This window comes from Pteronotus mesoamericanus, unplaced genomic scaffold (assembly GCF_021234165.1).
Source record: "Pteronotus mesoamericanus isolate MK-2021 breed Mesoamerican mustached bat unplaced genomic scaffold, CSHL_Meso_final contig_25, whole genome shotgun sequence".
Classification (NCBI taxonomy): Eukaryota; Metazoa; Chordata; class Mammalia; order Chiroptera; family Mormoopidae; genus Pteronotus; species Pteronotus mesoamericanus.
The window spans coordinates 24,907,234-24,921,813 of NW_026555105.1; the positions used below are offsets into that span (position 1 = coordinate 24,907,234).

Below are 14,580 nucleotides of genomic sequence, written 5' to 3' on the forward strand. Positions count from 1 at the left end.
GTTTTAATGTCTCTCTTATCAATGAAAAACACTAACAAGAATCTTAGAAGAGAGTCAGTTTAATTTGAATTGGAAAACCCAATTACCAAATTAAATTTAAATTGCAGGGTAATAATAAAAGAATCATTTGACCTTTTGTCAGTCAAACCAATTTAACATTATCAAGTTTGAGCTGCCAAATGCTAACACTGCTCAAACATTCAACCTACTGAGCAGTTGTTGTAGAATTCCCTGCACCTCGATGTCCAACATCCAGTGGTGTTCTTGGCTTCCAGTACTTGGAAAATGAAGATTTCATGTCACAACTGTATCCTGGTAATGGCTTAATAATTATATAGTCAACTTTTGTAGGGAAAAAAGGGGGGGGGGGACAAAAATAAAGACAATTAAAAAGGCCGTGATGAGCTCAAGTACATTTAAATACCACTCAAACTATCTATCAATCTCTATCAAATAGGAAAAAAAATCAACAAGTCAAAACTGATTCAAAGTAAAGCTGCCAGAAAATTCAATAGATATATCCTTGTTATTTTGGTTAATATTCTAAAATAAATCACTAATTTAATATTTAAAATTCTCAAAAGCTCATTTTGAGTCTAATAAAAATTTTAACTTTGCCTATTTGTAAAGGGCCACCTTGCTTCTCCAGGCTTACCTCTCACTCTGCCTATTGTTTTTCTGGAATTTCTGCTCATAATAGGAAGAGTAAGGATCCCAGCACTCTTCCCACTTTCAGCAATGGTGGATGATAAGAGGCAGGCTGTACCCACATGTCCAGGAAGAGCATCACCCTGAACTACATGTTCACTGAGATCTTCCTGAAAAAATGAGGTTTAGAATAATCCAAGTTCTTATACTTCAATACTTCCCATTTAAAGATCAAAACACTCTATGAAGGAAGATCAATAAGAAATACAATCAAATTTATATGCATGTGATTTAGAGAGCATTTTTTTGGTAATAACTAATTTTTTTGTACATAATATTTTATAACACTTAAAACTTTATGTGTTACTTCATTCATTATAACTCTGCTGACTTTCACTTCTGATCCTCTAGTATGTATCAGGTGAATTTAAAGCCCTGACTGAAAGTAAATGCTTATATTCAAAGACTAAGATATACTTGTAATGAGCTTTTTAATGTATATTATATTCTCTAAAAATGTATCCATGTAGATGATATAGGGGCGATGAGAGCTCTCCAGGGAATCAAATACTTTGACATTACCAAGGGTATTTTATCAGCCTAGTTTATAAATAAAATAGTATTTCCAAAACTGCTAACCAAGTGAAAAGGAAGTTAGCTGTTCAAGAGATTATTAAAAGGTAGTTCCTTAAAGAACAAAGAAACTCTGTAACCAAAACTTCATATTTTTATAACAAATCCCACAGGTCTTATTACTTAGGTAAGACCAATTATAATTTTCTTGAAGTGTTTTCACTTTTTTGAAGGGAAAAAAACAACTTTGAATTCCACCTAATGCAAGGTAGCTAAAAAGCCACTGCAAGGGCTATGCCTAGCTAGCCCTGGCTGGTGTGGCTCAGTGGATTGAGTGCAACCCTGCAAACTGAAGGGTTGCTGGTTCGATTCCTAGTCAGGGCACATGCCTGCGTTGTGGGCCAAGTCCCCAGTTTTGGGGCACTGGGGACATGTGTGAGAAGCAACCAATGTATTTCTCACACACAGATGCTTCCGTCCCTCATTTTCTCCCTCCTTTTCCCTTTCTCTGAAAGTAAATAAATAAAATCTTTTTTTTAAAAAAAGGCCATGCCAAAAACAATCATCAAATTTAAACAATTCGAAGACTGTTATTTTAATTATGTGCAACAAACGTTACTCAAGGATTTAAAACCATTTTGAATTCTGTTGTTTTCAAAAAACTGTGGCTAGCTGCTACTGCTAGCCAAGGCATATTCCCTACCCTCAGAGATTTAAACTTTAATCTAGTGGAAATGGGAGTGAATATGTCAGGAAACAAGAGTCTAAGGAAGTGGTACATATAACTACTAAGCCAAGCACAACAGAGCAAGGACCTCAGGGGAGGGCCGAGTATTATCTGTGTTGAGCATCTTAGCATCCAACGAGCTAGAGAGCTTTAGTATAAGTGTCACAAGTAGCTCTGCAAAGTTGGCAGCACAGATTCTGAACAACCTGGCACAATTTTTATACCATCTCTTTTTAATTACATATTTACAATACCAAGTAAAGTTGCAAAAATGAGTCCACTGTTACAGTGAATTCTTACAATGTCTCAATAAACCACAAACTTCAGTCATGAAGAAGACTCAATCATGCTAGTTACATCAGGATGCCTATAAGAGTTATGCAGCCTGCCCATCCCTCTATTGATCCATGGAGGCTCCCTTTGATATAATTCTTCTATATTTAGAACAGACACAGACATCAAGACATCTAGTTTTGATTTGAAACCAATTCTGCGGAAGTTCTCTTAATATTCTTAATAGTACTTGAGTCTGTCAACTCTTAAAGTTTTTTAAGCCAGCTAAAATGATGGAGGATTAAACATCTAAAACATAGTATAAATCATAGGTTTACACAAATTAGACTACAATAAAAATCAAAACGTATGTAAAAATAAGCTTATGCCTGCATTCTTTCTCAACCCCCTCAAGTTAAAGAACTACTCACCTCAAAAAAATCAAATATTAATTCCAGGTTATCTGGTTCCATTGTCTGTATGCTATACTCTGTCCAACGATCAGGCTGTAAGCCATACCCACACTCCGGCTGTGAATGCCTGCACTTGAACTCATTGTCACTTATTAAGGATATCTCCAGGCTATTGGACATTTTGTGAAGGACAGTGGGAGACACCCTATCATCATCATCTTCCTCCAGACCTTCTATTGTCAGCTTTACCCTAAATGAGAGGAAAAAAATAATGAAATGCAAACAAGTGGAACAGAAGGAAAAAATCATAAAATTGTTACCTAAATGCTAAAATTTAGAAGTGCCCCCTGAACATGAAAAATCTTCAAATAATAAAAGTAATACAGGGTGGGACAAAAGTGGGTTTACAGTTGTGAGTATGCAAAACATTTTTTTTGTTATTTATGTATTATTGTATTATTATCCACAAAAATAACTGTAAGCCTACTTTTGTCTCACTTTGTGTACTAAACAAAGACTACACATGCTACAGGTTAAGGTATTAGCTGTATTTAATAAAATACTGATGTTTTTACCTACATATATTTCTTTAAAGTAGTAAAATGAGAAAAAAGCACATTATGCCTAAGGTTGTCTTCATTAATTTTTTTTAAATGACTCTAAAAGGTATTTACTATTATCCCATTTATAACTGGCTACCTCCATTTCTTTTGAGAAGTTTAACAAATGCATATACATAAAACAAATGCAAAACTGAACCATATTCTGTTAGTGTGCATTAAGACTATTAGAGTTGGAGGTTGTAAACTAAAAATTTTCCCCTTTCTCTGTTCCTTACCACAATGAACTCAGGTACTTTGTGAAAAGTATATCATTAAAGGAAAACATTGAATTAAGTATATATATTTGTATATATGCATCTTTTTATGTGTTGGTATGCATTTACATACATGTACTTTTAAAAAAATGAAACAAATGAACCAAAAAATAAACCAAGAGTCTAAAACTCTTATAGACCTCACAACAATGAAAATAAAGACCAATTACTCAAGTCATAGGGCCACGGAGACTAGTCTATTCCCTATGAAAGGCAATTACATGCACAGAGCACTTGTAACGCCAAAAAGTAATCAATTCTAGAATATTTCCTGCATCAATTGAAAAGTACTTAAAGAATTTTTAATACTATTAATGTAAGAAACAATGTTAGTGTATAGAGCAGCAATTTTCAACCTTTTTCATCTCAAGGCACACATAAACAAATTACTAAAATTCTGTGGCACACCAAAAAAATATATTTATTGCCAATCTGACCAAAAAAATAGGTGTAATTTTGATTCCCTTCACACAGGACAGCTATTATTGTGTTGGCTGCTGTCATTTTTTTATTTGACAACTTAAGGGAAAATAGGTCAGTGCCCCTAACTAGTCAGGTATCGTATGTTTTAAAAATTCTTGTAGCACAGCGGATGAAAATAGCTGGTGTAGAGTAACAACTAAGTTACAAAAACTTTTCATTTTAGATTTAAATGGGATCTGATTGATAGTACAAATAATGGAATTACATTAGTGCTGCTCTCTCTGCATGGCCTCCTGCCTCCAACCACTGCTGAGCCTTGTCTCATAGCCACATAATTCTGTCCCCCAGAGGGGATATCTATACAGAGTATTCAATTAGTAATACTTTTCTGTAGCCATACTATAAAATCAAAAGTAGCACTTCAATAACCCAAACAAAAATCATCTCTTCTCATAAACCAAGCTCTTAGGAATAGTTCCAGACAACTGATTCTATTGGTGAAACTGAAGGAGGAAATATTCTCTACTAGGATATATAAATAGACCACAAATGGATGGTAAAGTGAGAGGCAAAAAAGGCACGGAAGATAAAAAGGCTGTTCTGTCCAAAAACAGTTTGCATCTACTAAAAAAGAAAAAAAATTCACATTTAAAGGGATCTATGAAAGAATTTATTTGTTAAAGGTTTTCTTCAAAATGTTACATAAATGTTATAGCCTATCATTGCTTTCCACTTACTGGAGTCAACCGAAAGAGAACCTTGTGTTTAAAATTTGATGGTAATAAGATAAAACAGCATGTCCAGTTTATTTAAAATGCATATTGCCCTGGCTGGGTGACTCAGCTGGTTAGAGTGTTGTCCCAATATACCAAGGTTGTAGGTTCGATTCCTGGTCAGGGCACATACAAGAAACAACCAATGAATACATATATAAGTGGAATACCAAATTGATGTCTATCTGTCTCTCTGTTTCTTTCTCTCACTCACTCTGTCTCTAAAATCAATAAATAGAAATAAAATAAATGTGTAAGCTGGTGCTCAAATTTTAAAGTCCTTATATCTTTGTAGATAAGTTTATTTCCTACCCCATGAAAGTTTACTCTATCACTAATACAAATTTTGGGGGGGAAAAAGATGGTAAGAACAAACACCAGTTTTTAGCTATGCATGATTACTTTAATAACAATCTGTTACTAATTTGTAGAGACCAATGAACTACAGTTATATGAAAATATTCCAATTTAAGCCTAAGCAACACTATAATATATATGCTAACATTCAAAATAATTTCTATAAACAAGAACAGTCTAGGACTCAGCATATATCTGCAAACCAATCAGAACCCCAACCATTCATATCTATTAATTTCTTAATTACAGTCAAGGAAAATAATCCTAATAAGCCCAGCCAACCAAGACTTTATCTTCTGCTACTTTAGTTTGAGGTCTTATGCTAATGAGGCACTTTATAGCTGTTACACAAATTATTTGCTTCTTTTAACATGTAGATAGAATATTCAATTATATTACTAACTGCTTAGAGAATCTTTGCAGTCAAATGGATCTTGCAGATCAACCATTTGGTCCAACAACCTCGGTTTTTCTGAAGCAAAGCAGAAGCCTAGAAATGCACAGAGACAGGGTACATCCAAAACCCTTTACTAACTCTCAGAGCAGCCAATGCAAATAACTATGAAGTGTTACACACCCTTTCCCTTATGTTTTACGACTAGAATAAGTATTACAATATTTAAGCAGTTATGGTAAAACATTTAAGGATTTTCATGCAGTACTGCTATGAATAATATTCAAATGATAGAGCTGCCTGGGTTACTGAGAAGCCAGTTCACTCAAAGGTATACATGATGACATTAGAGAAAAATACACTTATTATTTATTTAGCTATTCACACAAAGCTTGACATCTGTTTCTTAAATTAATGTAGGATTAAAAGTAACTAATGGAACTGCTATGATAACTGCTATCTTTCTTCATGGAAAGGTTTTCATTTTGAAGCTACCTGAAAATTTAGGACACTGAAAGGTATTTCCAAGAATCATTTCTCTGTGCTATCCTGCCCTCACTGAGCACCAAATCATTTCCCTTATATCAATTTTAAACAAGCGATTTATTGCTACACTAAGAATTTTAAATGGTATAAACTACACGATGTATAAGCTTGGGAATCATTTATCTACATAAAAAACAAATTATTCTAGCTTCAAATTTAGAGATTAAGATTAACGTAAGTACATGTAACTGCAGCAATCTGTGGCAGGGAAACAGTTCACCATCACAAGACCCAATAGTTACTAGAAAATGAGACATTATAAGTCCGCCCTTTTCTCAGCTTATACACTTTAGGGCTAACACCAGAAATCTATAGCATTAGTGAAAGTAAATGGCCTAAATAACAAACACACATGGTCATACCTAAATCTAGATTTTTTAAATTTCTTCTTGGTTATTGAGACAGGAGGCTTTTCAGAATAATGCAAACGTAATCTTATTTCAGTCTGACACGTCAGCCATCCCGAATCCAAAGTCTCAACACCATCTGGCAAGTAACAGAAAGAACAATAATTACTACACATATTTTTAAAATAATCCAGTAAGTACAAAACATGCTGACAATTCTAGTTCACATTCAGATTTTAATACACTGAAGTTACATGTCACTAGTACTTCCCTCCAAGACCAATCTATAAGTAGTTTTAAATTTGTCACTGAAAAATAACTATTATATGATAAAAGGGAAAAAAGTGAAATGAATGTTAACAATAGCCACAGTTGAACTTAAGTAAACAAAAATATTCTTACTAAATCCATTATCAAAGTAATACAAATCCATTTTAGAAAGCATACGTGTTCCAAGATGGCTTCTAAACTGCAGTTGTTCCGTTACAGATTACTATTAAGCTTTCAATGCTCCCCAAGAGATATTTATTTGGCTGAAACTAGTTATACCAATAGTGCTGGGGATTGAAATGTGAGAGGATAAGAATAAAACTGAGAGTCAATTCTGTATTCTCACATTTATACATTCTACCATAAATTGCACGACTGTGATAACATTGTACTAGTACTATTTAAGTTAAAGTTTCCTTCTAAAATAGGTAATACACTTCTCATAATACTACAGAGTTGTGAACTGTTCTAGCTCTAAGTTTTTCAAGAGGACTTAAAAAAACAAACAAAAAAGTCAAGAAACGTTTTTCCTTAAATAAAACTTCAAAATGTTTAATAATAACGAGCAAATTTTAAAAATAAAGAGAAGCCACTATCTTTCTTTCTCTTTCCTTCTTTCTTCCTCTCTCTCTCTCTCTCTCTATTGTTCAAATACATTTGTCTCCATTTACCTGCTACCACTTCCCCTCTCCTACCCACCCCCACCTCCCTCCTCTATCCTTCCCCACTTTGGCTTTGTCCATAGGTCCTTTATATATGTTCCTTAACTTGACCCTTCCTCTTCCTTTCCCCATTACCCATCTCCCTCCTTCCCTCTTGTTTCTGTTGGTTTCTTTTTTCTTTCAACGCTGCTGGTTATATTTTCCTTTTTTGTTTTGTTGATTAGGTTCCACTCATAGGCGAGATCATATGATACTTGTCTTTCACCACCTGGCTTATTTCACTTAGCATAATGCTCTCCAGTTCCATCCATGCTGTCGCAAAGGGTAGTAGCTCGCTTGCTCGCTCGCTCCTTCCTTCCTTCCTTCCTGCCTCCCTCCCTCCTTCCCTCCCTCCCACCCGTCCTCTCTCTCTCTCTCTCTCTCTCTCTGCCTTTCCTTCTTTCTGCTGCATAGTATTCCATTGTGTACATGTACCATAGTTTTTGATCCACTCATTTACTGATGGGCACTTAGGTTGCTTCCAGCTCTTGGCTATTGTAAATTGTGCTGCTATGAACATTGGGGTGCATACGTTCTTCTGAATTGGTGTTTTGGGATTCTTAGGGTATAATCCCACCAGTGGAATCGCTGGGTCAAAAGGCAGTTCCAATATTACCTTTTTGAGGAAATGCCTAACTGTTTTCCACAATGACCTCACCAGTCTGCATTCTCACCAACAGTGTAAGAGGGTTCCCTTTTCTCCACAACCTCACCAGAACCCGTTGTTTGTTGATCTGTTTATGATGGACATTTGACCAGTGTGAAGTGGTATCTCATTGTGGTTTTAATTTGCATTTCTCTGATGGCTAGTGATGATGAGGATCCTTTCATATGTCTCTGGGCCCGTGTATGTCCTCCTTGGAAAAGTGTCTGTTCAGGTCCTTTGCCCATTTTTTAATTGGACTGTTTGTCTTTCTGGAGTGGAGTCATGTGAGTTCTTATTTTGGAGATCAAACCCCTGTCTGAGGTATCATTGGCAAATATATTTTCCCATATGGTAGGTCCCCTTTTCATTTTGTTGATGTTTTCTTGAGCCATGCAGAAGCTTCTTATTTCTATGAAGAACCATTTGTTTATTCTTTCTTTCATGTCCCTTGCTCTAGGAGACTTATTGGTGAAAATACTGTTGTGTGGAATATCTGAGTTTCCTGCCTATGTTCTCCTCTAGGACTTTAATGACGTCACGACTTATATTCAAGTCTTTTATTCATCTTGAGTTTATTTTTATGTATGGTGTAAGTGAGTGGTCGAATTTCAGTATTTTCCATGTAGCTGCTCAGTTCTCCCAACACCATTTGCTGAAGAGACTATTTTCACTCCATTTTATGTTTCTGTTCCCTTTGCCGAATATTAACTGACCACAGAGACATGGGCTTACTTCTGGCCTTTCTATTCTGTTCCATTAATCTATGTGTCTGTTCTTATGACAGTACCAGACTGTTATGATTACAGAGGCCTTAGAATAGAATTTGATGTCAGGTATTGTGATCCCTCCTACTTTGTTTTTCTTTCTCAAAATTGCTGTGGCTATTCGGGGTCATTTATGGCTCCACATAAATTTTTTAAACGTTTGTTCTATGTGAATTACATCATTGGTATTTTAATAGGAATTGCACTGAATCTATAAATTGCTTGGGGTAGTATGGACATTTTAATGATGTTAATTATTCCAATCCATGAACATGGTATATGGTTCCATTTACTTATGTCTTCCTTAATTTCTTTCTTCAGTGTTGTATAGTTTTTTACATACAGATCTTTTACCTCCTTGGTTAAGTTTATTCCTAGGTACTTTCTTTTTCTTGTTGCTATAGCAACTGGGATTTTTATCCAGATTTCTGCTTCTGATATTTCATTTTTGGTGTACAGAAATGCCTTCAATTTCTGAATACTGACTTTGTATCCTGCTGTTTTACCAAATTCACTTACTAGGTTGAGTAGTTTTTTTTTTGGTGGAGTCTATGGGGTTTTCCATGTACATTATCATGTCAGCTGCAAACAATGATACTTTTACTTCCTCCTTTCCAATTTGGATGCCTTTTATTTCTTTTTCTTGTCTGACTGCTGTGGCTAGGACTTCCAATACTATGTTGAAAAGAAGTGGTGAAAGCGGACAACCTTGTCTTGTTCCTGATCTTAGTGAAAAAGCTTTTAGTTTCTGCCTGTTGAGTATGACATTGGCTGTAGGTTTTTCATATATGGCCTTTATTATGTTGAGGTATGCCCCTTTTATTCCTACTTAGCTGAGTGTTTTTATTATAAATGGGTACTATACCTTATCAAATGCTTTTTCCTCATCTACTGATATCATCATGTGGTTTTTGTCTTCCCTTTTGTTTATGTGATGTATTATGTTTATTGGTTTGCGAATATTGAACCATCCTTACATCCCTCAGATGAATCCCACTTGATCATGGTGGATAATCTTTTTAATGTATTGCTGGGTGCAGTTTGCCAGTATTTTGCTGAGGATTTTAGAGTCTATGTTCACCAGTGATATTGGCCTGTAGTTTTCTTTCTTTGTTGTGTCTTTATCTGGTTTTGGGATCAGGATGATGCTGGCCTCATAAAAAGAATTTGGGAGTCTTCCCTCTTTTGGACATTTTGGAATAGTCTGAGGAGGATAGGGTGAGCTCTTCCCTAAATGTTTTGTAAAATTCTCCTGTGAAAAACGTCCAGTCCAGGAGTTTTGTGTGCTGGGAGTTTTTTGATTACTGCTTCAATTTCACCAGCTACTACTGGTCTGTTCAGGCTTTCTGCTTCTTCAGTCAGTGTTAGAAGGTCATATTTTTCTAGAAATTTGTCCATTTCATTGAGGTTTTCAAATTTCTTGGCATATAATTGTTCATAGTAATTTCTTACAGTCCCTTGTATTTCTGTGGTATCAGCTGTTATTTCTCCTCTTTCATTTCTGATATTATTTGTCTTCTCCCTTTTTTTCTTAATGGGTCTGCTTAAAGGCTTGTAGACTGTTTATCTTTTCAAAGAACAAGCTCCTGGATTGGTTGATCCTTTGAATTGTTCTTTTAGTCTCTGTGTCATTCAGTTCTGCTCTGATCGCGATTATTTCCTTCCTTCTACTTGCTCTAGGCTTTGTTTGTTGTTCTTTCTCCAGTTCTTGAAACTGTAGGGTTGTTTATTTGAAATGTTTCTATCTTTTTAAGATAGGCCTGTATTGCTATGAACTTTCCTCTCATGACTGCCTTCACTGTGTCCCCTAGGTTTCGGACTGTCACGTGTTCGTTTTCATTTGTTTCCAGAAGCGTTCATTGTTTAACAGCGTGTTATTCAGTCTCCATGAGTTTGAATGTTTTTGACTTTTATCCTTGAGGTTGGTTTCCAGTTTCAAGCCCTTGCGGTCTGAGAAAATGCTTGTTAATATCAATTTTCCTGAATTTGTTTAGGCTTGTTTTGTGTCCTATCATGTGGTCTTGAAAAAGTTTTGTGCGCAATTGAAAAGAATGTGTATTTTGCTTCTTTGGGATGAAAAGTTCTATATATGTCAGTTAATTCCATTTTATCTAATGCGTCATTCAGTTCCACAATATCCTTGTTGATGTTTTGTTTGGAAGATCTATCCATTTTTGACAGTGGGGTGTTAAAATCCCCTATTATCAGTGTGTTACTGTCTACATCATTCTTGAAGTTCTCCAAGATTTTCCTTATATATTTGGGCGCTTCAATGTTGGATGCATACAGGTTTACAATGCTTATGTCTTCTTGATGGATTCTTCCTTTAAGTATTATCAAGTGTACTTCTGGGTCTCTTTTTATTGCCTTTGTTTTGAAATCTATTTAGTCAGATGTAAGTATTGCTACCCCTGCTTTTTTTTTTTCTTCTCCATTTGATCGGAATATATTTTCCCATCCCTTTACTTTCAGTCTGTACTGCAGGTCCTCTGTTCTGAGGTGGATGGGTCTCTTGTAGGCAGCATATGTGTGGCTCATGTTTTCTTTTCCATTCAGCTATCCTTTGCCTTTTGATTGGGGCATTTAATCCATTTACATTTAGTTATTATTGATAGGTACTTACTCATTTTTCCCCTTTGTACCCATGTTCCTCTCTTTCTCACTCTTCTTCATCTTCTTCAAGCAGTCCCTTTAACATGGTTTGCAACGCTGGTTTGGTGGAGCTGTATCCTTTTAGCCTTCTTTTATCTGAGAAGCTCCTTATTTCACCTTCCATTTTAATGGAGAGCCTTTCTGGGTAGAGCAGTCTTGCTTGCAGGCCTTTGCCTTTCATGACTTGGAACGTTTCTTGCCATTCCCTTCTGGCTTATAGTGGTTCTGTTGAGAAGTCAGCTGCTAGGCGTGTTGGGGCTCCCTTGTCTGTTACTACCTCTTTTTCCTTTGCTTCCTTTGGGATTCTCTGTTTGTCTTTGATATTTGCCATTTTAATGATGATGTGTCTTGGAGCGGGCCTCATGGGGTCCCTCTTGAATGGGACCCTCTGCGCTTCCTGGACTTGTGTGATTTTTTTTTTCTGTCCTCAAATCAGGGAGTTTTCCATCATGACCTTTTCAAACAGGTTCTCTATCTCTTGCTCCTCTTCTTCTCCTTCTGGTATCCCTATTATACGGATGTTATTACCTTTCAGGTTGTCCTGCATTTCCCTAAATGCCTCTTCATTCTTTGAGTCTTTTTTCATTTTTTTTTTGCTCTTTCTGGGAGCTTTTTTCTACCTTATCCTCCAGCTCGCTGATTTGATCCTCTGCTTCATCTAGCCTGCTTTTGATTCCTTCTACTGTGTTCTTCAACTCAGAAATTGTATTCTTCATTTCCTCTTGTCTCTTATTGATAGTTCCTATGTCCGTTCTCATGCTGATATAGTTGCAGTACGTTCCTCGTAGTTACCCTGTAGTTTTTTGTAGTTCTCTCTGAGCTCACTGAACTCACTGAGCTTCCTTAGAACCATTGTTTTGATCTCACTATCTGATAGTTTACTTGCCTCTATTTCATTTAGTTCTCTTTCTGGGGGTTCCTCTTTCCCCTTCGACTGGGGTGGGGGTGTTTCTTTGTCTTCCCATTATTTGTGAGACTCTTCTTTTTTGTTCCTGCTTCTCAAAGTGATCTGTCTTGATTTCCTGACTTTGTGATGTGAACTTCTATGGTAGGAGACCACTTTTTTCTTTCTTTTTCTGTCTGGATCTGCCTCTGATGATGTTAGCTGTTGACCCCGTCTGACCTTACGCAGTCTTTGAGAGACTTCCAGGATACTACTGTTTGTGGCTGTCTCCTCTGGTTGTTAATCTAGTCACTCTTCCTTCAACAGTCAGGGTTAGGCACCACAGGGCAGGGCAGAATCTCTCCTGTGGGTGGGGTTATTGTGTCCTTTCATGCTGCTGCCACTCAGGGGAGTATCCTGCCTCAGCCAGATGGCTGCTGCTATATGGGGGAGGAGCTGCACTGGGATCCCCACCTGGCTACTCCCTCAGTTCTCTCCCTAATGCCTCCATCTCCAGACTTTCCTCAAGCATCTCTAGACCACTCTGCCTCCCCTTTATCCAGAGATCTACTATCTGTGACTGCCACTCAGTACTTGGCAGTTGGCTTGCCCACCACCCTGGCTAGGGTCAAGCCTCCTGGGGCAGGGCTATTGTGTCCTTTCATGCTGCTGCTGCTCAGGGGAGTCATCGGCCTGAGCAAGATGGAAGCAGTTAGACTGTGCTAAAGCCGATTCCTCTGTCTGTCCAAGGTTTTAAGGTTCCTCTCTGACTATTGTTCCATTGTTTTCCAGGTGATTTCTCCACAGTTTAGTTGCAGTTCCAGTTTGGTCCTGGGAGGAGGTCAGTGTGACTTCCACTCAATCCTCTCCCATCTTGAAGTCCCAAGAGAGAAGCTACTATCATCTCTTAAATGGTTTTCAGAAATGGAAAAGTTGAAGATATGGCTTTCCATCCTAACAGCTAACTAGAGCTAGATTTAGAACAACAACAACAAAAATGTCCATGCATTTTAACCATTCATAGTAATTAACATATAATAGAGATAGCTACATGGAGGTGGGCAAAGAAGGGGAAAATGGAGAGTGAAGCACACTTTGCTTGGGGCTATGGGCAAACTATGCAGTGTGCAGATGATATTTTATTGAGTTGTATACTTAAAACCTTCATGGTTTTCAAACCACTGGCATTCCAATTAATTAAAAAATAATAGAAATATATAATGTCATACATTACAGTTGAAAAAATGAAAAACTATTCCTCCATAAAGAAAGCTCTCCAAAACATGTAGCATAAATATCTTTTGTAAACAAAGAGGACTATAAAACCATAAACATTAAAGCTATTGAAGTATTTTAGATTACCTTATGATGTAATATAAATAACCACAAATAAAATCCAAATTCCTATCCAAATATTGCCAAAGCAGGTACATTTCTAAAGTGTATAAATATGTGTCCCTAATAAAACCACAACTAAGACATTCAGACCTGTTCCTTCCTGTTCAGACAGGAAAGCAAATTGGTTATCAGCAATTGATCTCTGGTTCAGTCAGCACAAGCCCACATTGTGCCCACCCCTTTACACTGTTTGACTCCTACAGTAAAGTATTGAAAATGAAAATGCAGTTTAGCATAATGCTGATAATGCTGATACACTGTGAGAATTCACATCACTGAAAACTTGAATTCTCAAGATAAAATGTTTACTGAAGCAGAAGTATACAAATGCATAACATTTTCAACATATTCAGAGGTAAAAGGATTTTCTTATATACTTCAAATTAAATGTTACCTAGCCAGAATTACTAGAACATTCTGCTTAATCTGGATTTTACTGTAAATGCACACATAATCATACAAAATGCATAAATTTAGCTTAAGAATGTTTCACGCCTTAAATTTTAAAACTGTTAATATCATTTTCAAAAATAATAGCATTAAAAAGTGATGATATTAACATTAACTCAAATACCTGAAATCACCAATCAAGTAAAAAGAAAAATAATAAAATGTTAAAGCATAAGAATTATACATATTAGAAACTATTATTTAAGACAATGTTATTTGTTTCTTAGATTTAGCCTCTATTTTCAATATCCAACTCTGTAATATTCCCTGATGCTATTTGTTTCTAATGAATGTTGTATAACATCTCAACCATATCAGTAAAAAATTTGAAAACTCAGTCTAACTTACTGTGGATTCCAAATTGTCCATCATCAATAATAATTTCATTTTCTAGAATTGAAGGAAAATAGAAAAGCTAGTTAAAATTCATGATGTATATAGAATAAACAACTGAGAAATTAACTA

The 14,580-nt window shown here is 36.1% G+C and overlaps 1 protein-coding gene across 2 annotated transcripts in view; it reads right to left on the reverse strand.

Moving 5' to 3' along the window:
• GPCPD1 (glycerophosphocholine phosphodiesterase 1) overlaps positions 1-14,580 on the reverse strand; it is a 58,008-nt gene that overhangs the window by 23,304 nt on the left and 20,124 nt on the right. For both annotated transcript variants that reach the window (XR_008529153.1, XM_054574013.1), the window contains exons 6-10: positions 14,464-14,505; positions 6,367-6,490; positions 2,653-2,884; positions 656-818; positions 210-342 (exon numbers count right to left, since the gene is read on the reverse strand). Coding sequence is in view for 1 of the 2 variants with exons in the window: in XM_054574013.1 (XP_054429988.1) it covers positions 210-342; positions 656-818; positions 2,653-2,884; positions 6,367-6,490; positions 14,464-14,505 (694 nt within the window). In the remaining variant the exon portion in view is untranslated. The remainder of the gene's footprint in view (positions 1-209; positions 343-655; positions 819-2,652; positions 2,885-6,366; positions 6,491-14,463; positions 14,506-14,580) is intronic.